The following is a 23,472-nucleotide window of genomic DNA, read 5'->3' as shown; positions in this document are numbered from 1 at the left end:
GCGAGGGTTTTTATGTTCCTGGCATAAAGTTAATATTCCTATTAACTTTATGGTTCCTGGTCAGGCTATAACTCCAGAAAAACTTTTCACATCTTTGACTGGCAAAAAAACAATTCGACATCCCGTTAAATTTCGTTAGTAAAAAAAAAAAAAAATGTCAACAACAAAAAAACTCAAACTGTCAACTTCCTGAAAAAAATCGGAAAACTTTAATTTTGTAATAAAAAGGATATTAAGCTTTAGAATTGTTCAATATGACGACTATAAGACCATTCACTTGTGAAGATATGTTAAAATTTAACAACGTGTAAGTCAATATCCGAAAAATAATACTAAAATTTTAGGTTATACAAGTTTATTTTTATATTCATCTTTTTAGGAATTTGGACCCTTTAACAGAAACCTATGGCTTGTCGTTCTACACACAATATCTGGCGCATTGGCCGGAGTATTTCCAAGTGGCTGAATCTCCTAGTGGAGAGATTATGGGATACAGTAAGTATAACTATCCATCCACATTAGTAGTGTTTATGTTTTCTACCATATGGCTAATATAACTTTGGATGTAACTTTTAGTAATGGGGAAAGCAGAAGGTCACGGGGAGAACTGGCATGGACACGTTACAGCGCTTACTGTAAGTCCCGACTACAGGCGACTAGGACTTGCGGCCACTTTGATGAACATTCTTGAAGATGTCTCTGAAAAGTTAGTAGTTTCATAATTTATTAACATGTATTATTTTACATACAAATATTTGTTTCTTCAAATAACATATACATTTTATTTTCAGAAAAAATGCCTACTTTGTAGACTTATTTGTGAGAGTGAGCAATAAAGTGGCCATCAATATGTACAAAAATCTTGGTTACATAGTGTACCGGACTGTGTTAGAATATTATTCAGGGGATCCAGATGAAGATGCTTATGGTAAATATAATTTTCATGACATTACCTTAAATAAAATTGAACTTTCATAGTATAATGTTTAGTGTGCACTGATTACTTAATAATTAGTGTGATTTGTATTTATTATTATGTCCACAGATATGAGGAAGGCTTGCTCAAGAGACATCAGTAAGAAGTCTGTGGTACCTTTAGCTCATCCAGTGAGACCAGAAGATGTGGACTAGAACCTATAATAAGTTTTAATAAAATGACAAAGTAAATCAATCATACATTGTTTTATTGAAGATACAATTTAGTTGTAAAAATGGTCAGTCTGGAATACAGCACAAAACACAAATGCAGAATTATTATTTTATTCTTACACATTGTAAAAAGATCAGTTCATGATGTTTCAACTATCATTATCATTTTCTTCATTATCATTTGAAACAGGTGTGTGTCCTTGTTCATCTGAGGCTGAGGGACTTTTACTCGAATCTGTGTCTGTAGAGGGCTGAGCCTCTTTCTCCTTCCGCCATTGCTTAGCCATGGCAAGCAGTTTAAGATTGGGTTTAACCATTTCATCCTCAGGAAATATGTAGTCAAACACTTCTTCCCAACCTTCTTCAATGCCCTCCTCACTGACAATCTTTTGTCTCTTTTTAACTCTTCTTGGCATCTTTTCTAAGACCTTTTCTAGTTTGACTTCATCACCAATTTCTGTTTCAAAGTCTTTCCAAGCTTCAAGCAAAAGAACCCTTGCTTCTTTCTCTCCAGCACTTCTCAAACTGGTATTGGCACGCTCATATACACGCCTTGCAAGTTCTACATGGATGTTATCAGGGTTTTCAGCATTTAATTCAAACTTAGCATAAGAAAGCCACACTTTTACATGCACTGTTCTCTCCAAAAGTCGCTCATACAACTGCCTCGCCTTTTCTGTTTCCCCTTGAGTTACTTCGAAGTCAATATAGCTCTTCCAAAGAAGTTCAGGCATGTCCAATCTTGGCTGGTTTACAGCAATTTCATAAATCGCCCTTGCTCTATCTATGTCACCTAGAAGTGTCTCTAATTCTGCAAATTTGATCCATGTGATGCAGTTCTCTGGGCCATATTCCAAGAATTTTTGATACAAAATTCTGCATCTATCAAATTCTCTGAGCTGAATCTCCAGATCAATGTATCCTCTGTATAGTTTGTCCCTAGGACATATTCCTAGAGCCATTCCCAATGTCTTTCTGGCTTGTTTCAAATCTTTACATCTAACTTCAAACTGTGCATACATAAGCCAGATTTTTGAAAATGTAAAAATCTTATGTGGAATCAACTCTAAACATGTCCTGTAGATTTGTCTAGTCCGTTCAATATCTTCAGCTTCTAATTCTTCATACAATGCATAGTTAATCCATAGGTAGATGTATCTTCTCCAAAATTGTTTATCTTTTGATGGGGGTACATTTGCAATGGCTCTTTCATAAGTGTCTCTTACATTATCTACATTACCCTCATTTTCCACAAGCCTTATGTAGTCAAACCATGCATCATAATTTGTAGGATTTTCTATAACTTCTTGTTCATACATGTATTTCCTCTTATTCACTATAACATCTTCAATCCCTGATCTATCACCATACTTTTTCTCATGGATTGTGTAAGCTTTATACAGTTCCTTGTTCCTGTCTTTAGGGATGTGGTCCAGTGCATATTTGTAGATGACTCTGGCTCTATCATGTTCCTTTTGGTTCTCTTCAAATTTAGCAAAAGCTATGAATAGTCTTTCATCAAGTTCTTCATCACCAAAGAACTCAACAGCTCTTTCATATACCTTTCTGGAGCCATTGATGAAGCCGTGGTTTTCTTCAAACTTGGCATACTTTATCCAATGTTTTACATCAGGGTGAACCATTACAAACCTTTCATAGATTTGCCTGGCCCTTTCCAATTCCTTGTATCTTAATTCAAAGTTGATGTATGTCTGCCATGCCTGCTCATCTGGTTGCCATTCCATCCAACGTTCAAATACCTAAAAAATTACAAAAAAGTATATTACAATAAAATACTGCTCCCTTTTTGCAAATAAATCATTATAGTTTTCTCAGTATTATTTGATTTACCTGTCTAGCCCCAGCAACATTCTCAAGCATCTCTTCCATGTAAGTGTACTTGTACCAGAACTGTGACACACGTGGGAGAATGGTCACAGCTCGATCCCATAGGTTGCGGGCATGGTTCACTTGCCTGTTTCTCATCTCCATTTCGGTGTATTTCAGCCTGTAATTATCAATGGGAAATGTTGTTAATTTTCTCATAAAAATATAGGAAAAGGTAACTTTTGAATAGTTCAAAATAAGTAAGACAATACCATAAGGTAACATTTCTGTGATCAACGTCCAAGGCGCGTTCATAAATGGACCGGGCTCTTTGGACTTGTTTCTGCGACTCTTCCCATTGAGCATACTTCAGCCAGTTTCCAATCACCTGAAAAACAAAGTCATCATCATTTTCACACGCTTTTGATGGATGAATAATTTGTGTCAAAGCTATGTTGAGAGTTGTGGAATAAATTATAGAGAATTAACTATTATTATCGTTATAAATTATAAATTTAAGGTTTTAAATACAGACCATTCTATTTTTACGAATATTGTCTTCGAAAGCTTTCCTCTTCCGGTGCTGGTAGTCCCTAAGCTCCTCTGGATCAGAGATTTTCTGTTTAGGTGGAGGTGGTAGTATCTCTAAATCTCTTTCTTTTGCTTCTCTAAGCAACTGTTCGGCTGTGATTTGGATTTCTGCTGGAGCTTTGTTCTTCACCTATGAGAAATAAGTCATTTGTATTAAGAATTCAGTGTAGAATTCACAAAAACGTTAGCCAAAAATTGTTTGGTTACTTACCTTTGCCACTTTGGGCATTTTCGTTGTTTTGCCTTCCATTATTGTAGGTTTTGGTAGGACTCCTGTTTAGTTACAAAATGCGGGATACTTTTGTTTATATTTGGGTTAGTAAATCAATAGAAATAAATGTTCATGTGATTAAAATCATCACATCAAGCACGAAACCACACGAAACCAAACACGAAATTGAAAAGTTTGACAGCGTCTTGATCACCATAGAGAAAAGTAATAGTTGATCACAGTCTTGATGACAGTCGCTCTCCGCTCTGTGGACGTGTCATTGAGTTTATAAAAGAGTGAACCTGGGACCTTAGTGATATGAACCTCCTCTGTTGCAAATTGTCTATGGTACTTTAAGAATGATATAAGTCANTAGTTGGAACCTATGCTTATCTCGATGATGTGACCATCTGTGGCGTGACTAAGGCCGAACACGATAAAAACCTTAATGCCTTTCTACAGGCGGCTGAAAAATATAGACTTACATTGAATAAAGAAAAGTGCACCTTTTGTTCGGAAACCATTAATCTTTTGGGTCACACCATCACCAATCAGACAATCAAACCTGACAAATCAAGAATACAACCTTTACTCGATCTTCCTGAGCCTAAAGATTCAATGTCACTCAAAAGGGTTTTAGGATTATTTGCACATTATAGCCCATGGGTAAGAAACTTTTCTCATAAATTGAGGCCATTGATAGATAGTACCGAATTTCCTCTTTCTAACGAAGCATTATCAAGCTTTAACAATTTAAAGACTGAGCTCGCTAACGCTAGTTTACATGCAATTGATCTTAAAGCTACTTTCACTGTCGAAACGGATGCATCAGAATATGCGATTGGAGCCATTTTATCACAGGACGAACGACCTGTAGCTTACTTTTCTCGTTCATTATCTCCACCTGAGAGACGCCACTCTTCAATAGAAAAGGAGGCGTGTGCCATCGTTGAAGCACTTCGCAAGTGGCGCCATTTCCTTTTAGGAAGACATTTTATTTTAATCACTGACCAGCAGTCAGTAGCATTTATGTTGCAAGCTCACCATTCAAGCAAAATTAAGAATGAAAAGGTAGAGCGTTGGAGACTCGAGCTATCAGCATACAAATATGATGTTATATATAGACCGGGGAAGGAGAATTTGGCCGCTGATGCACTGTCTCGCGTTTGTGCTCAGATACACACCAACGTCACAAATAAACTAATTGAGTTGCACAACGCTCTTGGACACCCTGGTATTACTCGTATGACACATTGGATCAGAACTAAAAATTTGCCATACTCTGTCACTGATATAAAAGCGATTACTTCTGCTTGCAGAATTTGTGCTGAAATCAAACCACAATTTCACAAAACTCAAGGAAAGCTTATTAAGGCGATAGTTCCTTTTGAACGACTAAGCATTGATTTCAAAGGCCCATTACCTTCAAAGAGCAAGAATAAATACATCCTCACTATTATCGATGAATTCTCTAGATGCCTTAGCGTATGGCACTTTTTGATCGCTCGGAAAATGAAATCCTTTTACGGAGTGTAGCAATTCCATACCATTTGTTTACGGAAGCTCGAATACATGAATAAAGTATAACATAGTACGAAACATGGGGTGAATATGGGCGAATGGGAATCCTCTAGTTATTAAGTTTTGTATGAAATTATGTCATATAGATGACCCACGCTGAACTGTCCCGCCAAACTCAATGACAGGGGGGCGCTACCATCGTTCAACTATATGGTTTCCAACATGGCAAAAATCTGAACCAGCGATCCGGTATTGACGGTGGCGCCCCACTGTCACTGTCATCGACAGGACAGTCCAGTATTTTGGAACTATATATAGCCTGACCAGGAACATAAAAACCCTCGCCATGTTGCGGAAAACTAATGGTACTAATTTCTTTTAATGGCAACAGTATAACTGAAAACTTCATTGACATGTCACCTTGCATGTCAGTCTATTGCTGTCAAAGTGTAAACAAACTTAATTTTAAATGTACGCAACTGATTTTGTGAATTAAATTGCTAAAATCTTTTCATACTCGTGAAAGAAAAGTGGTTCACAATGTGTTAAAGTATTTGACGAAGAGAAATACTAAGGGTTCGGACAATATTTTCATTGAATAATGTTTCCGACAAAGGTTGTCAAATTGACTGACTTGTGTATCGTATAGTACAGTCCACTATGAAAATTAGCTGTGGTTTGTTTCAACTACTTATTTTAAAAAATTTTGTCACTTTCTAAGTGTTGAATTTTATGGAATTGGGAAAGAAGTACCGAGTTTGAAGCGTTCATGAGCAGACATTGCAGTTGAATATTCAAGTTCTGAATTTGATTATTGATGAATAATAAAATAAATCCTACTAGCTCGATTGATGGTTTCATTTAATTTATTTAAACCAGGTTACCTATAATAATATGTTTTCGTTAATTCATGAAAATATTAAATTAACCCGTAATTCTGAATCCTGATACATAAAGTTAGCCTATTAATTTAACACAGGTACGACTGTACTCAGTGTTGCACTATCAAATGCAATTGACGCGCCACTATGCCAGGGTTTTTATGTTCCTGTGGGTCTAGACAAAGTGCCATTATAATCGCAAACCAGTCGAAAAGTGGTCGAAAAGCCCCTTTTTTGTATGGAATTTGACGGATTCGATTTTCGATTCGATCAAAAAGTGCGTTTTGTCTAGGGGGGCTGGTCAGGCTATAGTTCCAAAATACTGGACTGTCCTGTCGATGACATTGACAGTGGGGCGCCACCGTCAATACCGGATCGCTGGTTCAGATTTTTGCCATGTTGGAAACCATATAGTTGAACGATGGTAGCGCCCCCCTGTCATTGAGTTTGGCGGGACAGTTCAGCGTGGGTCATCTATAGTGATCAAAATAATCAAATGGTAAATATAAAATATGTCGTTCCGGATCCGTTTACTTGAGAATTTTTTTAAAGAAAAATGGAAATGAAGTTGATATTTATGAAATGGTATGCTCGTGAATTGCATAGCTCGCCATGGCCCGTGCCATTGCCATGGCCATAGGATTGGATTGGATTAAAAAATTCTAATGTCAAATTTGACGACCTATGTTTTGTTGAAAACATTGACGATTTTTAATAATACGGCTCTTTTTTGGAATACGTGAACATGTTTCATTCACTATCTCGTTTATTATTATCATCACAGAATACAGGTGCAAACAAATTATAACTCTTATCAGTTTTAATTATTACCATAAATTTGAGGTTATGTTATGTTCTACTGTTTTCAGGTTATCGCTTATCTTTAAGACTTTTGAATACTTCTACGCCTATAACACGGGGCCGGTACGCAACTGACCAGATAAAATATGTGAAATCAGTTATATCAAGTTCCAAGAATCTGGAATGGTCTACATTAAAAAAAGATACTTTAGAAATAAAGGGCTCGATCAACAGCCAAAACATAGATGCTGTGTTCTTGAAGGTGATGGTAAACGGCAGAAACTTTGAAGCGGCACTGTCTTTTGCTGAATATTTAAAGTCTAGCAATGCAGAACTGAATCTTGGTTCAATAAACGGTCTCTTGGTTTTGTTTTATGAAATGGGCAAGGAGAATGAATTATCAGAGGAGCAAAAAGCATTTATTTTAGAATCTTATAAAGATCTGTACAATAAGTATAAAGTGTTAGATTCTACGACCTGTGAGAAACTGATACATGCTCTGTGTGTGATAAATGAATGGAAAAAGGCTTTGAAAGTATTAGAGGACATCAAGCTCACTAGCAAGCCGTCTCATTCGGCTTATAGTTTGATAATTGCTAGTCTTTTCAATGTGAATAAGAAAAGTGATGCATTAAAGATCATAGCAAGAAGTGTAGCTGACGATCGGCCTATACAACACACTGCATATGTTGCGTGGGTAAACTATATCATAAGGAAATACAAAGACAAGAAAACTATAACTAAGTATTTGGAGGAAATCAATATGCACATTTTCAATAACTCTGTGAGCATCTCTGAGCAGACAGCTCAGTTATTACAGGAAACTTATAGTAATTTACATTGGAATGCACAATTTACTAGAATAAGAAAAATAGAGTAAGTCTTCATATTTTTTTTTGTGTAAATATTTTCTATTTCCAATGTTATTTCTTTTACCATACTTTTTTCTATTTTCAGTGGTAAATGTATGTGCTGTAACCAACAGCTGGACTGTTTAAAACTCTCAGAAGAAGAATTTCAGATGTTGCAAGAGAATATAAAACAAAAACTGATAGTAGGATCTGATTTATTTTTAAAAACGTCACCAGATGAGCTGGATAGGTTCCTGAGATTCGTTAACAATACTGCACCTTACGATGTGGTGTTGGACGCTTTGAATATAGCGTATATTGCCAGGAACGGTAATTTAGACAGAGTTAGCGTGTTGAGCATGGTGGTGAACTATTTTGAAAGTCAGAACAAGAGGATGTTGTTACTGGGAAGAAAACACATGCTGGGCTGGCCAAGGAAACAGATGCAACAGATTATGGGTAAAACTTGCAGTTTCTTCACTGACGACTTGTAAGTTAGGTTCTGTTAAAAAAAAATAACAAACCAATTGTTAATTATTTATTATTATTTCGTTTTTAATCCAATATACATATTGTTGGCTATAGCAATAGTCTACTTTATTTTGGAGTCACTGTAATGTTGCACTATAACAACTGTAGTGCACTTGTTTAAATTCAATATGTTGGTTGACCATAATAATATTATCTCATTCCAACTTTGTTTGGTACATTTACTCTGCTATGCTGGCCATACTTTTCTTTCCATGTTTGCCACACTTGCAATCCTTGCAAGTAGGAATAAGGAAAAAAATATATGCATGATCAGTGGCGGCGTAAGGCGTAGGCGACGTGGGCCACCGCCTACGGCCTCGCGGAACAAGGGGCCTCGCGCATCAAAAATTTTGCTCACATGTCAAATTCAACTTTTAAATACTACTAGCTGACCCGGCGAACTTTGTTCCGCCTTAATGGCAATAAATAAGCAGACTTTTTTTAATTTCGAACGGGATAAAAAGTATCCTATGTCCTTCTCCTGGCTCTAAACTACCTCCCTGACAATTTTCAGCTAAATCGGTTCAGCCGTTCTTGAGTTATAAGTGGTGAAACTAACACGACCTTCTTTTATACATATACAGGGTGTTAGGTAAATGGGTATATGAGCCGACACTAGCCCATGTTAACATGGCCATATAAATGGTATGGTGAAGTCAGAAATTTGATATCATCATTTTAATTTATTAAATTTTCATACAAAATACATTTTATAAATTCCGATTTGTATAAAAATTAAAATAACTAAAATTATGATATCAATTTTCTGACTTCACCATACCATTTATATGCATATGTTAACATGGGCTAGTGTCGGCTCATATACCCATTTACCTAACACCCTGTATATAGATTAAATATAAATTATTGATAGCTAAACAATATAGTTAATTTTTTTTTCTCCAAACAAATTCAGTCATAATCAGACACAAAATTAAGCAACAACACGGTTTTAAGTGACAAACATTATTCTTTGGCGCAAAATTCCTTTAAAAATAATCACTGAATCAAGAAGTCAGAAACTGTCAATGAATAGACCATTGACCCGTTTTTTTTTATTATTTCATAAAATCCGTCTTCAGGTCGCCACAGAACAAGGCCTCGCGAAATCTGTCTTGCCCACATCAAATTTAGGTCTTGCCCCGCCACTGTGCATGATCCATTTATAAACATTCCATTAACTCTTTCAGATCTCAAGATGACCCATACTTCATAACAGCAGCAATCCTCAGTGGTTCCCACACAGACATTGTGTCCAAGGACTTGCTCCGTGGCCACCAGTTCTTGTTGAAGGATGAGCAGCTCAGGCTTGTCTTCCGAAGGTGGCAGTGGCAGCACCAGTGCATGGTGTTCTTGAATAAGAGGCGGAAACTTATTGTGCAGGTATGTAGCTATTCTTAATACTGATTACTCCACCTTCTTTTGGGTGAAAAGTGTTTGAATTTATTTCCTGATGATTTCCAGAATAATAAAAAAATGACCTTAGATTGTTATACTTGCTACTTGCATGCTACTTGGTTTGAGACTAGATAAAGCCTGGTCCGTGAGCACGTAGAATTTTGTCCAATAACCCCAAGCTACCCATCCTTATCGCTCGCGTGTAATTATATTGCTGCATTGGACAAAATTCTACGTGCTCACGGACCAGGCTTTAGTACTAGACAACAGATATAATTCTTTCAGTCACAGGACAGTGACTGCTGAACATAGGTATAAGGCTAATGTTCAAACAAATACTTAAATTGTGTTTTAATGTACAAAAACACACTGAGCACACATTTCTAGACCAGTAAAATAGTTTTGTGCGGGAATCGAACCTACGACCTTTTCCGACTCAAACCTTTCCAGTGTTTTCAGGCAGCTGTATATGGCTTGGACTTGGTGTACCTTATTGGAAGAAACTTACTCATATTTCTTTGTCCTCAGCCACCTCTTAAGTTCACTCCCTGTGCCCAGAAGAAGAACGGCGCTTGGCATTTAGTCTACGAGAAGCCCCACGAGACTGACTCCTTCGGGCCGCAGATCAATGACGGAACGCCCGACCTAACTACCTGGCTCTGTCTACGGCCCCCGAATGCTTCGGTCAATAAATGATGTACTTTTTGTGATTGTGTATTATTTTCTATTTATTTTGCCCTTGAGAGATGAGTATGAACATCATGCAACAAGAAATTCCATCCAACCTCATTATCTTCATCATAGTGGTCGACTGAAGGAGACTGGGTAGATTCCTTGGGACCTTTCTTCATGAGGGTTCAATTTTCGTCAGGTTGATTCTGCAAGACGAACTTTTGTAATCATAGAATAATGCAAAGGGTGGGTTAAATCATAGAACAGGCCAAAAAGTATGTAAGAAGTTTCGCTTTATTAGGAAAAAAATAGGAAAAATATGTCACACTGACGAACAGTGTCATGTCATTCGCAACCATCACGAATGAAAAAATATCCAACTTTTGGCTGAACGCGTGAAATTTCAAGTGTATCTTACAAAGATGCCGCCCAAAGGGAAGAATCTGGAGCAGACCCCATCCAAAATGGGTAAAGGGTCCAAGGCCGACCTGGCTTCGCAGTCCGAGCAGAATGTGAAGATCATAAAGAATGTCAATTCAGGTAAAAAGTCACCAGTTATCCACTTTGTGCCTGAACCATGATTCTTGAAAGTACTTAGTCGACCAAGAAATAGTACCTATGTCCATAGGAAATGTGCGTTAAGAATGGTTACTTCCTTCCTACCCTCTGACCCTTAGGCCTATATTTCACCGGGACACTATGGCGGCGCAACCAGTCGCCGGCTACCAACAAAATGTAAGTATACAGCTCTATAGAGAGTTACTCACCTGGTGTCCGTTTGGTTGCGCAAAGCTGTATACATTTTGTTGGTAGCGGCGACTGCTTGCGCCGCCATGGTGTCCCGGTGAAATATAGCCCTTACTCTGTAGAATGCCCAATCGAAAAAGGAAAACCGCTTGCCCCTGTTAAAACCTTTATCGATATAGGTACTTACTTACTTACCAATTATCCTCATTAGGCAGAAGGCAACAGCCACTTCATTATGGCTTCACGCACATTAAATGTAAAATCTACCTCTATTAACCTCTGTTAAAGTGGCATAAGACACCAGTGTGTAGCTTGACAAGCTGTTCCTATTCACTTGAATTTCCCGTAGGCGACGCTCCTGGCAAGCCGATATCCCCGCGCATGCGGCGCACTATGGAGCGTGTAGAAATGCTGGCGAGGCCCACCGCGCGGCGCCTGCGCTCGCTGTGGGACGAAAAGTGCGCCATCTTGCCCAAGGAGCGCCGGGACAAGATCAAAAGCGCTCTGGAGGAGGAGTACTTCTTGAGTCCTGAGTTAGTGTTTGTACAAAAGAGGGTTGTTGTGACCTAGTTTCGACGGCTTGCTGTCGGCTTGATGATAGAGCCAGGTGCCATGCTTTGCACTACGAAGCTGGTTATAGCTCAAGACGTGCCTGCTCTCGCTATGGTAAGAGAAGTGCGCCATCTTGCCCAAAGAGCGCCGGGACAAGATCAAGAGCGCTCTGGAGGAGGAGTACTTCTTGAGTCCTGAGTTAGTGGGTGCTGTAGTAGAACTATTCATGGCCCAATATTAAGTATTGTCTTGATAAGCTAGGCGTCATGCTTTGCATTGCGAAGCTGGTTACAAGCCATGAGCTTTGCAAGCCGATGCCATGTTGCACTTTGCCATGCTCTTGAAGTCGATTGCAGACTAAACTAAAGCTATTTTCTATAAGTGTGGTCTGCATACAAGTATGGGACACACGTTAGCTATTGAGCTAAAGTAACTAGTAATCAGCAATATCTAATGCCGTATTCTATACAGACAAACGGAACAATATTTCCAAGCGCTGACGGAGTCGTCGCGGCGCTGGTCGGGCCCCGGCGGCATGGTGGTGCGCAAGGAGCACGGCGAGAAGTCCAAGGATCTGCGCCTGAGGCAGAAGTGGCTCGTCAACTTTAGCGCTCAGGTTCAATCATTTAAGACCTAATTCGGTGGTTAGAAACTATCAGGACTAGGATGCGTGCCATGATAAACGTTTATAAAGGCATTTTGTCGATTTTACGCAATAAGCCCATACATTTATGACGTCTAAAATCGTCGAGAAGATTTTATCACGGCGTACATCCTGCGGCTGGTTATACTACAGGCCTTGTAGGTACGACGGACGAACGAAAGTACCTCAGGCTAACACTGCGGCATTTTGTAGCACTAATGTACGATGGTTTCCAGATTGTGGGTGGTCTATAACTGAGACAGATTCTCTTACATTTTATGGATCTTAATATCTCCTGCATGTTTTCCGTGAAGGTGGCGTACCGTCTCTGCGACTACATTGCCAAGGGCCAGAAGGAGATGCTGGTGTCGAACAGGTTACGGAGCATCGCCGATGTCGTACTTGAGAGAGTCGCTGAAATATTGGGTTAATATTAACTTGTTAAATTCACAATCGCATTCTGAAATTCACAGTATTACGACTCCAAGAAACAGAATATTTTTTGAATTTATATAACATTCTTGATAATTAACGTTGCAAGTTTAGAAGCAGCAAGTTGTAAGTAGGAAAGCGATAAAAATGACTCCAGCTTTCAGGGGGTTACCAGCTATGGTTATCAGGTAAGTGCCAGAATAAGGCATTATTGTCAGCAGAAGTAACTTTATTTGTTTAGTAAAAGGTCTCATTTTTTTTTGGTGGCAGACATAGAATGACTTGACGACCGTATATCACTGGCTTAAACTACTGGTTCTCAAACCCTCCTTTTGCCAGCTTATGAGCAAGTTAACCTGATAGCCGTACCTTGCTTTATTAATGCTTGCTTCTCAAATTATGCTCTGCTTTTTCCAACTAATTATCAATTACCAGGGGAGCCGAAGCCGTCCCGCACTCACCCTGGCCGCCTGGCCCGCTTCATGGTGGCCATATCCGACCGCATCGCCGTCTGGATAGAGAACGCCGTGTACCGCGCCGATGCTCTGGAACCGAGAGAGTCCGGGATGACTGACGAGCATATGAGGCTCGATGCGGAAAAACCACTCGTATGCTAGTGCTGGAACGTCAATTTTACAGTGTCAGGTAAGAAAAATAACTAAAGCGAAAAACTCACTAAGGCTCTTTCTACCAAAACGGAGAGTGGTGAGGTGATATGGAAATAACGAAATCTGATTTCGTTGCGGGTCCAAATGGTAGGAAAAGGGGGAAAGTCCAACTTTCCCCCGGGACAAACTTGACCTTAACTGGTTGGGTTTTTACTGTGGCGGGCCAGTTGTAGATCCTGGCCACACAGGAGTTGAAGCGGTGGGGACGAGCAGTGGGAATAGTCCCGTATCATTTTGGCTCGCTTCATGGTGGCCATATCCGACCGCATCGCCGTCTGGATAGAGAACGCCGTGTACCGCGCCGACGCCCTGGAACCGAGAGAGTCCGGCATGACTGACGAGCACATGAGGCTCGATACGGAAAAACCACTCGTGTGCTAGTGCTGGAAAGTCCATTTTACAGTGTCAGGTAAGAAAAACAACTAAAGCGAAAAACTCACTAAGGTTCTTTCTACCAAAGCGGAGAATGGTGAGGTGATATGGAAATAACGAAATCTGATTTCGTTGCGGGTCCAATGGTAGGAAAAGGGGGAAAGTCAAACTTTCCCCCGGGACAAACTTGACCTTAACTGGTTGGGTTTTTACTGGCGGGCCAGTTGTAGATCCTGGCTACACAGGAGTTGCAGCAGTGAGGACGAGCAGTGGGAATAGTCCCGTATCATTTTGGCTCGCTTCATGGTGTCCATATCCGACCGCATCGCCGTCTGGATAGAGAACGCCGTGTACCGCGCCGACGCCCTGGAACCGAGAGAGTCCGGCATGACTGATGAGCACATGAGGCTCGATACGGAAAAACCACTCGTGTGCTAGTGCTGGAAAGTCCATTTTACAGTGTCAGGTAAGAAAAACAAATTTAAAGGGAAAAACACACTGAGGCTATAGGCGGTCCGGTAGCAGATTGTACCGCTATCGCGGTTTCTCTATAGGAGGGTGCATAGCAACTAAAACTAGCTAACTTAGTGTGTTGTGAGCTTCACAGTAATTAAACAGATAATGAAAGAACCAATTACTACCCAAATTCATCATGTATGGCAAAATCATGCATTTAATACGAATAGCAATGTACTTACATACGAATGAAATTGAATTTGCGACCTGGGTTACGACACGTTTTAAGCGACCAAAATCCGAGAAAAGCCACTGTAGAAGCTAGTAGATGTAAAGAATTTCCGCAGTAATGTAATCTATAGTATAGAGTATATTTTATGGCCTTGAAATATTTTTCCGGTATCTTTTAACTAACATAATATTATGAAATTATATAATACATAATGTTATTTAATAACTGCGGTACTTATGTAAACAACAAGATCGTACGATGACTACATGCATTATACATGGGCACACCCACTTTTGATCCAGTTTTAATCATTCTCATTGCCGCTTAGGTATCTATATTTATATCGCAGGTTATGGCTCAGACCTAATCTTACAGATTAGCAAATAATCTATATAATTTACTAAAAATAACTTGATTTCAATTTAAACACTCAAGTCGATTGATATAACTTATTCATATTTACGGTGATACTGTTCGAGTAGAATCTCGATCTTAGGTATCAAAGTAAATAGATATGAATATAATTTAGGTTAAAATATTGATATTGTTTACACAGGGAGCGAACACTAAGGACACATTCGGCATTTTCTTTTCAACATTTTAAATAGATTCAAATGCGAGTGGAACCGTAGGCCTAGGCTAGTGTTATAATAACCTAACAACCAGATGATTGGTCATTACTATGCAGCCTTTGTGTCAAGTTGTCATACTAGGTATAGCTGAATATTCATGTATTCAAATACCTTATTAGTCTGCATTATTGTCTAGTATATCCATATTTTTATTGGTCTTTGTAACAATAAATAATTCAAGATAGGCCTTAGAAACCGTTGTTATAGTTAAATAGCAGAAAATAGTTAATTCATAAATTATTGTTTATTTAGGTAGCGACTCTAATGCGTTGAAGTCTTTTCAAGCCTACGAAATCCTTCGTAGCGAAGCCGTAGCAGCCAAATAATTTGCGTTGCAATACTTTTGGCTACATGAATAAACTATTACAGTAGTTGTAACTAGAGATGTGCCGTTGTTAAGGAGTTGTACCTTCCATTAACATGGGATGATGACTAGCTGATGCAAACACCCAAATAACTTTAGAAACTATACTTATATATACTGGTTAAAGAATTGTCCTCCAACTCCTAAGCCTTAAGGAGTTGTACTTACCTTCCATCATCAGCTCATCAATGTGAGATGATGATTTACAGACTCAAATATTTGAGTAACTTAAGAAAAAGTACAAAAAACAATATTTATAGTGCCTCGCGTTCGCACTTTCAGCCACCCTAAAAGCTGTCTGGCAAGGCGAAGGAACCATCGGAAGTGTCTGGCTGATGAGGGAACTTCATCAAATGATAGTTCAAATATTTTATGTAAATATCAGCTTTTATAGTATGACGTAAGTAGGACTACATTTTCATGAACTTTAAGGTGTCTGGCTAAGGTCTGTCACCATGGTAGGTGTCTGTCAATGACTGACGTCATTTCTAATAACATTTTGAAGGAAATATCAAAAAATCTGCCTTTATACTTTGACGTAATTAAGTTGGTATTTTACACACCTTTAGTACCGTCTGTCTGCCAAAGCCACCATGACCCAAACTTCATGTTTGGCCATGGTTCTTAGCTATGTTGGGAGCATGTGCTGACAAACTTTCAGCCTTTATAAAATAACGTAGGTCTGGCGTTCACTAGCTCTTAGTCTATATCCACAACTTATCCAGAAGTAGCTAAACAGGCCCTTACTAAGCGATTGTGAAATATGCCCTTAATGTCAAATAAGAATAGTTTAAAAAACTAATAACACGCATTTAATTACTAACAGCACTAAAAAGCCAAAAATCATCAGGACCCTGGACATCATCTAGCATTATAATAATAATAATAATTTTTTATTTCAGAAAAAAAATATTTTCCATAGTGGGTTAGTAGTTACAGATGTACTTATAAGCTAGTGTTAGTAATTAAAACAAAGAGAGAGGAAAAAGAAAACCTAACCTACTTTACATTTACCCGAGCAGGTCTCGAGCCGACATGGACGCTGTTCCAGTGTCTCAATATAGGACAGCAATAGCGACTCCCTATCGCCGCCAGGAGGCTGTTGGAGCTGTCTCGGACGCGGCTCCACGCGGAGGCAACCCGCTTGCGCATGACGACTGGGAAACTGTCTGCATTAAAGTGCTCGTAAAGACAAATCCAACGAACTCAAACTCGATGAGTTTCCGCCGTTTCGCTTAGGAGTTCCTATGGCTACCTCCTGACTCCATCATTAGGACCCTGAACATTATCTAACACTTAAAGATCTCGAAAAGACATCCAATGAACCCAAACTCGATGTGATTCCGCCGTTTCGTTTAGGAGTTCTTTTGGCCACCTTCCAGTTCCATCATCAGACCAGCTGGTACCACAATATTGTATTGTCATTTCTAATCTACATATAATTTCCAAGTTTAATTATGATACAATACTTAAAAGTGCGTGTAATTCAGATTCTAAGATTCCATTACATAGTTAGTTACATACACGACGACCTAATAAGAGCGTGTTAAAAACGAAAAAATGGACAGTTAAATTATTTAATTACGTGTAAAAAGAAATTTCTGTCATCTTACATATCATTAAAACGACATTTCACCACGAAAAAAATAAAATATAATAAAGGTGCAGTTGCCAAGAATATTGCCGAGAAAGTTCCCGAGAATATTCTCGGGAACACTGAGAATATAGCCTTTCACTGCAAATAGAGTGTATTGTTTAATATACACTTATCTGTTGACTTAATTTAATACTATTTTACTTAAGAAAGTTTGTTTATTTTCATTTGATAAACATGATTCTCAACCTTTCTCACTTAGGAGAACGCTCCCGGGAACGCTCCTGAGAATATTCTCAGCTGAGAGAGCGTTCTCGGTAGAGCATGAATATCGGAATCTCGGAATCTCGTAATATCGGAATCTCGGACTGCGAGATCCGATATTTCAATTCCGATATTGAGCGACCCAATATCGTAATATCGGAATCAGATAAAAGTTTTAATTGAGATTTTAAACAAAGCGTTTAAACTCGCCACAACCTGCCACAAAGCCCAAAGTACATTGGCAATAACCAATAATTTTCTCATGTCTCTCACCATCACTTTTTGTTCCACTGCAAATATTTTAATATCTTTACTATTTATGGTTAATTTAACTTGTTCTAAATCAATTTTAGCATTTCAAATCAAAATTAGCAGCTCCTCATTTCTGATTAGATCTCGTAAAGAAACACCAAGCTTATCCCTCTCCATAGCACGTTGTGCCCTATATTCAAAGGCCACGTTTTCGAGCCGTATATCACTAATTGAAGACTTTTGTCTTCGTATTCGACAATTTACCTCTTTCTCGAAATTGCATCTATCTACCTAGCTGATCGTTTGTCCGAGATAGACATACTTACTTGTCAACAATCTCGAGAATCGAGCTCCTAACCGAAACTGGTTAAGGAGCAACATGGACATTCGACATAAGCTTCGTTTTTTCCATATTCATCCGAAGGCCTACCTGTTGGGAAACTCGATTAAGGTCTTCGAGCATTGTGATAAGGTCTTCCAACGGTTCTGCCTTAGTACGCAAAACAGACGGACGAGCAAGGTTATGAAGTGGAGGCCACGTACCGGAAAGCGCAGCAGACTCATAACCACAAGGTGGACCGACGACCTCATAAAGGTAGCAAGAAGGTGCTGGATGCAGGCCGCCACCAACCGGCCATTGTGAAAATCAGCATCGGAGCCTGTGTTCAGCACTGGACGTCCTATGGCTGACATGATGATGATGATGGCTTGTGGTTTTGTGAGTTGTACATCGATAATAAAAAAGGAACAAATTACAAGCATATTCAAGTTTATTACCACTCTCTACAATTTTTGTAACACTTGATTTGAATGACTCTAAAATTCGTTCCGCCAACATAAAACAGGGTAATATAATGAAGGAGTAAAAGTTTGTTTGATACCTGTGATTTTACAAAAACACTTTAATTATTTGCTAGTCCATATAAGCTTATTATCAGTAACCATTCATTATCAGGTGATCCGTCTGCTCGTTTGCCTCTTGTCACATAAAAAACCAAATACAATGGATACCCATAACGTAAAAATGGTTTTAAAATACTTCAATTTTATGAAGTGCTGTTTTGTACCAAATTAAAGATTTTGATTAAAATCATTATTTTATTGTAAACAATCCAGAATTCTTACGAATATAACCAAATATTAATTTTATAGCACATTAACTCAATTCCGATATTAATATCGGAATTCCGATATTCCGAGATCTAATATCGGAATCCAGTATCGGAATTGAAAACCTTTCGATATTACATGCCCTAGTTCTCGGGAACGGCACAACATACAACATAGTGTGTCAAGGAACTTTGATTTAAGGAAGTATAGTTCTTGCAATTCACGAAGGCGAGTGATCTTTACATGTGTGGTGGCTCGCTATTGATCGTTTTTCAATAGTTTTTATAGACATTACACAATTTTTATGCGTATGTACTTCTATATCTATATTATTTTACTATATCTCCAGAGTTGAAACCTTCTTGACAACAATACTGCCATCTTTAATTACTGGCAAGTGGACAAACTAGATTTGGACTTTATCTCATGCGTAAATAATAATTATTATCTCTGTTTAAAATGTTAGCTTTCTAACGTTAATAAACGTTGACATTGAATCATGGGCGGGAAGTATGTCCACTTTGTACACAGTATTAATATTAACGAGGGACTGGTATGATAAGAAGTCTGCTACATTGTTGTATTGGAAAATTAATGTTTTTATTTATTAGAATCTAGAATGGACCTGAAATTGTTTTTTGATAATTCTTGGGGAAGAAGTTTTAGCTTAATTTTTGTTGAACTTTTTCAAGACCTTATTTATCCGCAGCTTGACAGGTTCAGAGCTGAATGTTATTGCAATACTTCGAATCATTTTACAGTAGGCCTACTGATTCAGACTCGGTCTACTAAATATTAATGCTAATGGTTTGCCTTAGAAGCTCATTTTCACTTAGTCATTCAACTGACAGTTATGTGAAATGTATTTTTCTCTGACACCTATTTGCAGATTGTTTGTTATTTATTCAGAAGTTAGATAGCAATGTGACCATAAACTGGTTCATTACAATTCAATATATATCTCATTGAATTTCTATGCCACACTTATGTAACAAAGTCACCGATATGTCCTATTTGTTCTTCATTAATAACAAGTTAAAATGCTGTTTTGTATAAGTATTTTTTTTGAATATTTGGTTATAGGTCGCTGAATACATGTATGGTAATTTTCTGTTTCACAATAAATTTACAGTTACACATTCAGTAAAAAACTTTTTGAAACACTCTGATGAGCAACGATATTCAAATCGACTTTGATGATTAAGTAGTGATTTTATGTAATCAATTAATCATAATGAGTCAAGTCTAGAATCGCAATGATATAAATGCCGTTTACGTTTATTTGGATGGAGATACTTAATTTCCTTACATAATGTAATATAGATGATCTATAATTGAAGAACTACATCTTTACTTTTGACACAGAAGATAGAATTATGCTCTGAAACGACGCTTACGCCCGTATTCACAAATATTACTATGAGGTCTCACAGTGCGCGTGGACGCACAGGGTCGCACACGAACCTACCACAGAGCTCGATTCAACGCTGTGCGTTCGATTTGCTGCTTCACTTTGCAAGCATCGTTTGTGAATATGGATGTTAAAACTCAAATTCAAGACTGGGAAAGGGTTTTAGATTGAGTTTCTAAACTATTCTTGAGGGTACATTCACACTCTTTTCAACTCCAACTGATTCTTTGGATCACCGCAATTAGTTTTTCTTAATATTTAGCATACTATAATATTCTTGATCCTTATTAGATTGCCAAGGCGCTACAACCATCTGTTCCCTATCACAGTCAGTGCAATTATGAACGTCACCATATCTGGTCTGAATAATTATCACCTCATTTTTTATCTAGACAGGAATTTTCATTAGTTATTCAGATAAGCGACCTTTGGAGCGTCTAGGCACGCCTAGGGATAAGATCTAGGCGAATCAGCTTTGTTGACGACCTTCTAGGGCAGTATATATGCGCTGGGCTTCCGTAGGACTGCATAGTTTGCACTCAGAAGGCTGACAAGCAGTTCTAGTGAGAAACCAACCAATCTACCCTCAAAATGAAATACGTAGTGAGTTGAATTTTCTTAGTTTATTGTTGCAAAAGAGTCGGTGATTTCTTTTTATCATTGTTTATCCATATTCAACTGGTTCTAATGTTTATCCATATCAAAGGAGCTAAGCTTGCGGTTAAGCTTGCAGAAATTCTTAAGAAAACTGTCTTAGGACAGTCACTTTTATATTACAGACGATAGCACATCAGACTTCTGACATTTTTGTTGCAAAATTGCCTCTATTACTAAGGTAATAAGAAGCCACCATATTCAGCTTCACGTGCTGTCGTCTGGACTTTATAAGATAGCAGCTTTCCAAGAAAATAATTTCGAATCAACAGTCCCGAGGATTGTCTCCTGTGAAAAGTAAAGTTGCTGATATTTTGTTGCTAATCAAAATACAACATCATTAACGTATTTATTTCCAGGTGATCCTCCTTCTCGTCTGCGTGGCCTTCGCCACTGCCGCTCCCCAACTGCTGACCACGTGGCCCGGCTATGGTGGCATCGTCGCCCCAGCGGTCGCTCCCTACGGCAGGGTGAGTTAACTTTTTTAAGTAAAATCAGTGTGCTTATAGTGCGAGTTGGTATAAGCCTAGGCGCAGACCACCGACTTTTAGTTGGCCGATAGTTGGGCCCGATTTTAATTTGTATGAAGAAACGGCCGATACCAAATCGGTATAATGTGCGCACTTTCATACAATATCTCCATACTGATTAACAGCCCGATCCAACTATCGGCTAACTAAAAATCGGACAACGGCGAACAACAAATAACATGAAATGTATGATAGATTGTACAGCGTCTCTAGCGGATACTTTCAAGAACTAATTTTTTGACGCACTCGCTAGCGATGACATTTAATGTAAATTCGCACTAAACACTCTGACCTAAAATGTCAAGGGATATGATACCAAGATTTTTACTTTATTTTTTTATTTTACAAACTGATTTAGCATTAGGTACCTACTTATCTTTTTTGTAATAAATGGTTATGTAAGTGTGTAAGTGCACATTCCACTGAAAAAAAAAGGCTAGTGAGTTGTATGTCATATGAGAATTGGATCATCAAACGGAAGACGAAGAATAATGATTCAGCAAATTCTTATCAGCTACCTTTCAATTGAGCTCTCAGACAAGCGCTATATTTGCTAGAGATCTTATCGTCATCTTTAGTGCTATGTTCTTTTTACTGGAGAATCAATTCTTGAGATAATGCTTGGCGAAGGCAATATCCTTCTTTTTTTCTGAGCGCTTGATTGAAGCGATTGTCTATACAATCTCTATAGATTATAACGAGATATTTGGTGCTGTCTAAGACCGTTCTCAAATTTACACTAGGCGCAGACCACCGATTTTTAGTTGGCCGATAGTTGGGCCCGATTTTAATTTGTATGAAGAATCGACCAAATCTAATCGTGTCATCATGACACGACCCCCCTAGTATGAAAAAATATTTTGCGACTCCACGACCGCTCGCTTTTTTTATGCATTTTATAATGTTACAAAGATGTTGTAGGAACCGAATATTTCAATCCATACAACATTTTATGCATTTTGCATTATTCTATTACAGATAAATCTATCTTTATAACTTTACTATTTTTTTTACTGAGGTAGTTTTTACGAACTCTGGCATCCCCCCTATAGAGGCTTGGTGACCACACAGGGGGTCGCGACACACTGGTTGAAAAACACTGAACTTGAGGATAACGTATTTTAAGGCCTTATTATCAAAATTTCTTCTTCTCCAGACCCTGGTAGCTGGTCCGACCGTGGTGAACGGCTTGGCAGGGCGCTACATCGCCCCAGGCTACGTCGGCACGTACTACTAACCAACTACCCTCACTGGCTCATGACTTCACGATCTGTAAATACTGACCTTTGTACAAATTACATGTATCCGTTCTAGTTGGAGTTTATTTTTCAACCCTTTTTCTTCCCTAAATCTGGTAGGTAGATAAATTAAACCTAGTGATAGCAGTGTATTAGCAGATGATTTTTTCCGGCTATCAAGTGAAAAACTCTTTTAAGACCATAATATTTTCATATTTTAGACTAGCTTTAGTCAGTCTCTAAAAATTTAATTATACCATCTTTACCTCCTTTGTATTGATCGTTAACAAAAAACATCCAACTTGTATTTAAGCTTTTCTACCAAAATAGAAATATACAAAGTTATCAGAAAGTATTAATTATAAAACGACTTGATACATACATAATTAAAATTGGACACTAGGCGTTACCTAAACGTTTTTCTAAAACCACAAAATTCTTCTGTTGCGTGAACCAACAGAAGAACTTTACATGAATACTTAGCTATTAAAAAGCTCATTACAAAAAGTTGGGAAGTGCCAAATTACCTAACATTTTAATTTAAAAGCCTGAGAAAGTAAGATCATGTGCTGTCTGATCGCGGCGACACCGTTTGTACATTTATACATTTGCATGTCGAGCGGAATGTCAAATACGCTAGAATTTTTGGAAACACTATGACTGAATTTACGCGAAAACTGAATGTTTTCTTAAGAGAACGATACTACAATGACAATAGCATTGTATATGGTTGTAATAATTTAATTGGCAACAAGAATGTCTAGTCTGTGTTGTAGAATATGGACTGTAAAATGTTTTAAACTTTTATATTATTCTTGTATCATTTACTAGAGACACTTTTTGAATTAGTTGATATAAATTAAACCATTTACGTTACAATAGCCGATG

At 38.2% G+C, this 23,472-nt stretch overlaps 5 protein-coding genes across 5 annotated transcripts; 4 read left to right on the top strand and 1 right to left on the bottom strand.

Moving 5' to 3' along the window:
• The first annotated feature begins 151 nt into the window (after positions 1–151).
• Positions 152–1,174, top strand: Naa20A (N-alpha-acetyltransferase 20 A). The gene is made up of 5 exons (XM_028304596.1): positions 152–307; positions 380–495; positions 577–706; positions 792–928; positions 1,046–1,174. Exons 1-5 carry the CDS (start codon positions 255–257, stop codon positions 1,129–1,131), a joined length of 522 nt encoding a protein of 173 aa, XP_028160397.1. The 5' UTR covers positions 152–254; the 3' UTR covers positions 1,132–1,174.
• On the bottom strand, positions 1,164–3,982 carry crn (pre-mRNA splicing factor crn). Its single transcript, XM_028304595.1, has 5 exons — positions 3,779–3,982; positions 3,512–3,697; positions 3,249–3,364; positions 3,001–3,157; positions 1,164–2,909 (listed from the first exon to the last, which is right to left on the bottom strand). The coding sequence occupies exons 1-5, from the start codon at positions 3,815–3,817 to the stop codon at positions 1,299–1,301; spliced, it is 2,109 nt and encodes a 702-aa protein (XP_028160396.1). The 5' UTR covers positions 3,818–3,982; the 3' UTR covers positions 1,164–1,298.
• A 2,837-nt stretch (positions 3,983–6,819) lies between these two features.
• On the top strand, positions 6,820–10,467 carry mldr (mitochondrial ribonuclease P catalytic subunit). The gene is made up of 5 exons (XM_028304602.1): positions 6,820–6,971; positions 7,050–7,857; positions 7,939–8,322; positions 9,554–9,746; positions 10,290–10,467. The coding sequence occupies exons 1-5, from the start codon at positions 6,926–6,928 to the stop codon at positions 10,455–10,457; spliced, it is 1,599 nt and encodes a 532-aa protein (XP_028160403.1). The 5' UTR covers positions 6,820–6,925; the 3' UTR covers positions 10,458–10,467.
• A 307-nt stretch (positions 10,468–10,774) lies between these two features.
• On the top strand, positions 10,775–13,448 carry LOC114352858 (uncharacterized). The gene is made up of 5 exons (XM_028304601.1): positions 10,775–10,973; positions 11,530–11,713; positions 12,204–12,348; positions 12,690–12,801; positions 13,243–13,448. Exons 1-5 carry the CDS (start codon positions 10,856–10,858, stop codon positions 13,422–13,424), a joined length of 741 nt encoding a protein of 246 aa, XP_028160402.1. The 5' UTR covers positions 10,775–10,855; the 3' UTR covers positions 13,425–13,448.
• Positions 13,449–20,649: 7,201 nt separating this feature from the next.
• Positions 20,650–22,659, top strand: LOC114352855 (uncharacterized). The gene is made up of 3 exons (XM_028304598.1): positions 20,650–20,765; positions 21,176–21,286; positions 22,503–22,659. The coding sequence occupies exons 1-3, from the start codon at positions 20,754–20,756 to the stop codon at positions 22,581–22,583; spliced, it is 204 nt and encodes a 67-aa protein (XP_028160399.1). The 5' UTR covers positions 20,650–20,753; the 3' UTR covers positions 22,584–22,659.
• The last annotated feature ends 813 nt before the right edge of the window (positions 22,660–23,472 follow it).

Source organism: Ostrinia furnacalis, unplaced genomic scaffold, assembly GCF_004193835.3.
Source record: "Ostrinia furnacalis isolate ACB-3 unplaced genomic scaffold, ASM419383v2 OfSCF1459, whole genome shotgun sequence".
In the NCBI taxonomy this organism is placed as follows: Eukaryota; Metazoa; Arthropoda; class Insecta; order Lepidoptera; family Crambidae; genus Ostrinia; species Ostrinia furnacalis.
The sequence above is the reverse complement of the archived record's forward strand: the minus strand, read 5'-3'. Positions and strand labels throughout refer to the sequence as shown.

What these genes read in the sequence shown, in the direction of transcription:
- Naa20A (XM_028304596.1), top strand. Translation starts at nt 255, where the DNA reads ATGACGACTATAAGACCATTCACTTGTGAAGATATGTTAAAATTTAAC. An exon ending in TGGAGAGATTATGGGATACA is followed by an intron (nt 496 to 576) that starts GTAAGTATAACT and finishes TGTAACTTTTAG; the next exon opens with TAATGGGGAAAGCAGAAGGT. An exon ending in CTTGAAGATGTCTCTGAAAA is followed by an intron (nt 707 to 791) that starts GTTAGTAGTTTC and finishes TTTTATTTTCAG; the next exon opens with AAAAAATGCCTACTTTGTAG.
- crn (XM_028304595.1), bottom strand. Translation starts at nt 3,817, where the DNA reads ATGGAAGGCAAAACAACGAAAATGCCCAAAGTGGCAAAG. An exon ending in CACAGAAATGTTACCTTATG is followed by an intron (nt 3,158 to 3,248) that starts GTATTGTCTTAC and finishes TGATAATTACAG; the next exon opens with GCTGAAATACACCGAAATGG. An exon ending in ATGTTGCTGGGGCTAGACAG is followed by an intron (nt 2,910 to 3,000) that starts GTAAATCAAATA and finishes GTAATTTTTTAG; the next exon opens with GTATTTGAACGTTGGATGGA.
- mldr (XM_028304602.1), top strand. Translation starts at nt 6,926, where the DNA reads ATGTTTCATTCACTATCTCGTTTATTATTATCATCACAGAATACAG. An exon ending in ATTATCATCACAGAATACAG is followed by an intron (nt 6,972 to 7,049) that starts GTGCAAACAAAT and finishes TACTGTTTTCAG; the next exon opens with GTTATCGCTTATCTTTAAGA. An exon ending in ACTAGAATAAGAAAAATAGA is followed by an intron (nt 7,858 to 7,938) that starts GTAAGTCTTCAT and finishes TTCTATTTTCAG; the next exon opens with TGGTAAATGTATGTGCTGTA.
- LOC114352858 (XM_028304601.1), top strand. Translation starts at nt 10,856, where the DNA reads ATGCCGCCCAAAGGGAAGAATCTGGAGCAGACCCCATCCAAAATGGGT. An exon ending in CATAAAGAATGTCAATTCAG is followed by an intron (nt 10,974 to 11,529) that starts GTAAAAAGTCAC and finishes AATTTCCCGTAG; the next exon opens with GCGACGCTCCTGGCAAGCCG. An exon ending in GAGAGTCGCTGAAATATTGG is followed by an intron (nt 12,802 to 13,242) that starts GTTAATATTAAC and finishes ATCAATTACCAG; the next exon opens with GGGAGCCGAAGCCGTCCCGC.
- LOC114352855 (XM_028304598.1), top strand. An exon ending in CGGTCGCTCCCTACGGCAGG is followed by an intron (nt 21,287 to 22,502) that starts GTGAGTTAACTT and finishes CTTCTTCTCCAG; the next exon opens with ACCCTGGTAGCTGGTCCGAC.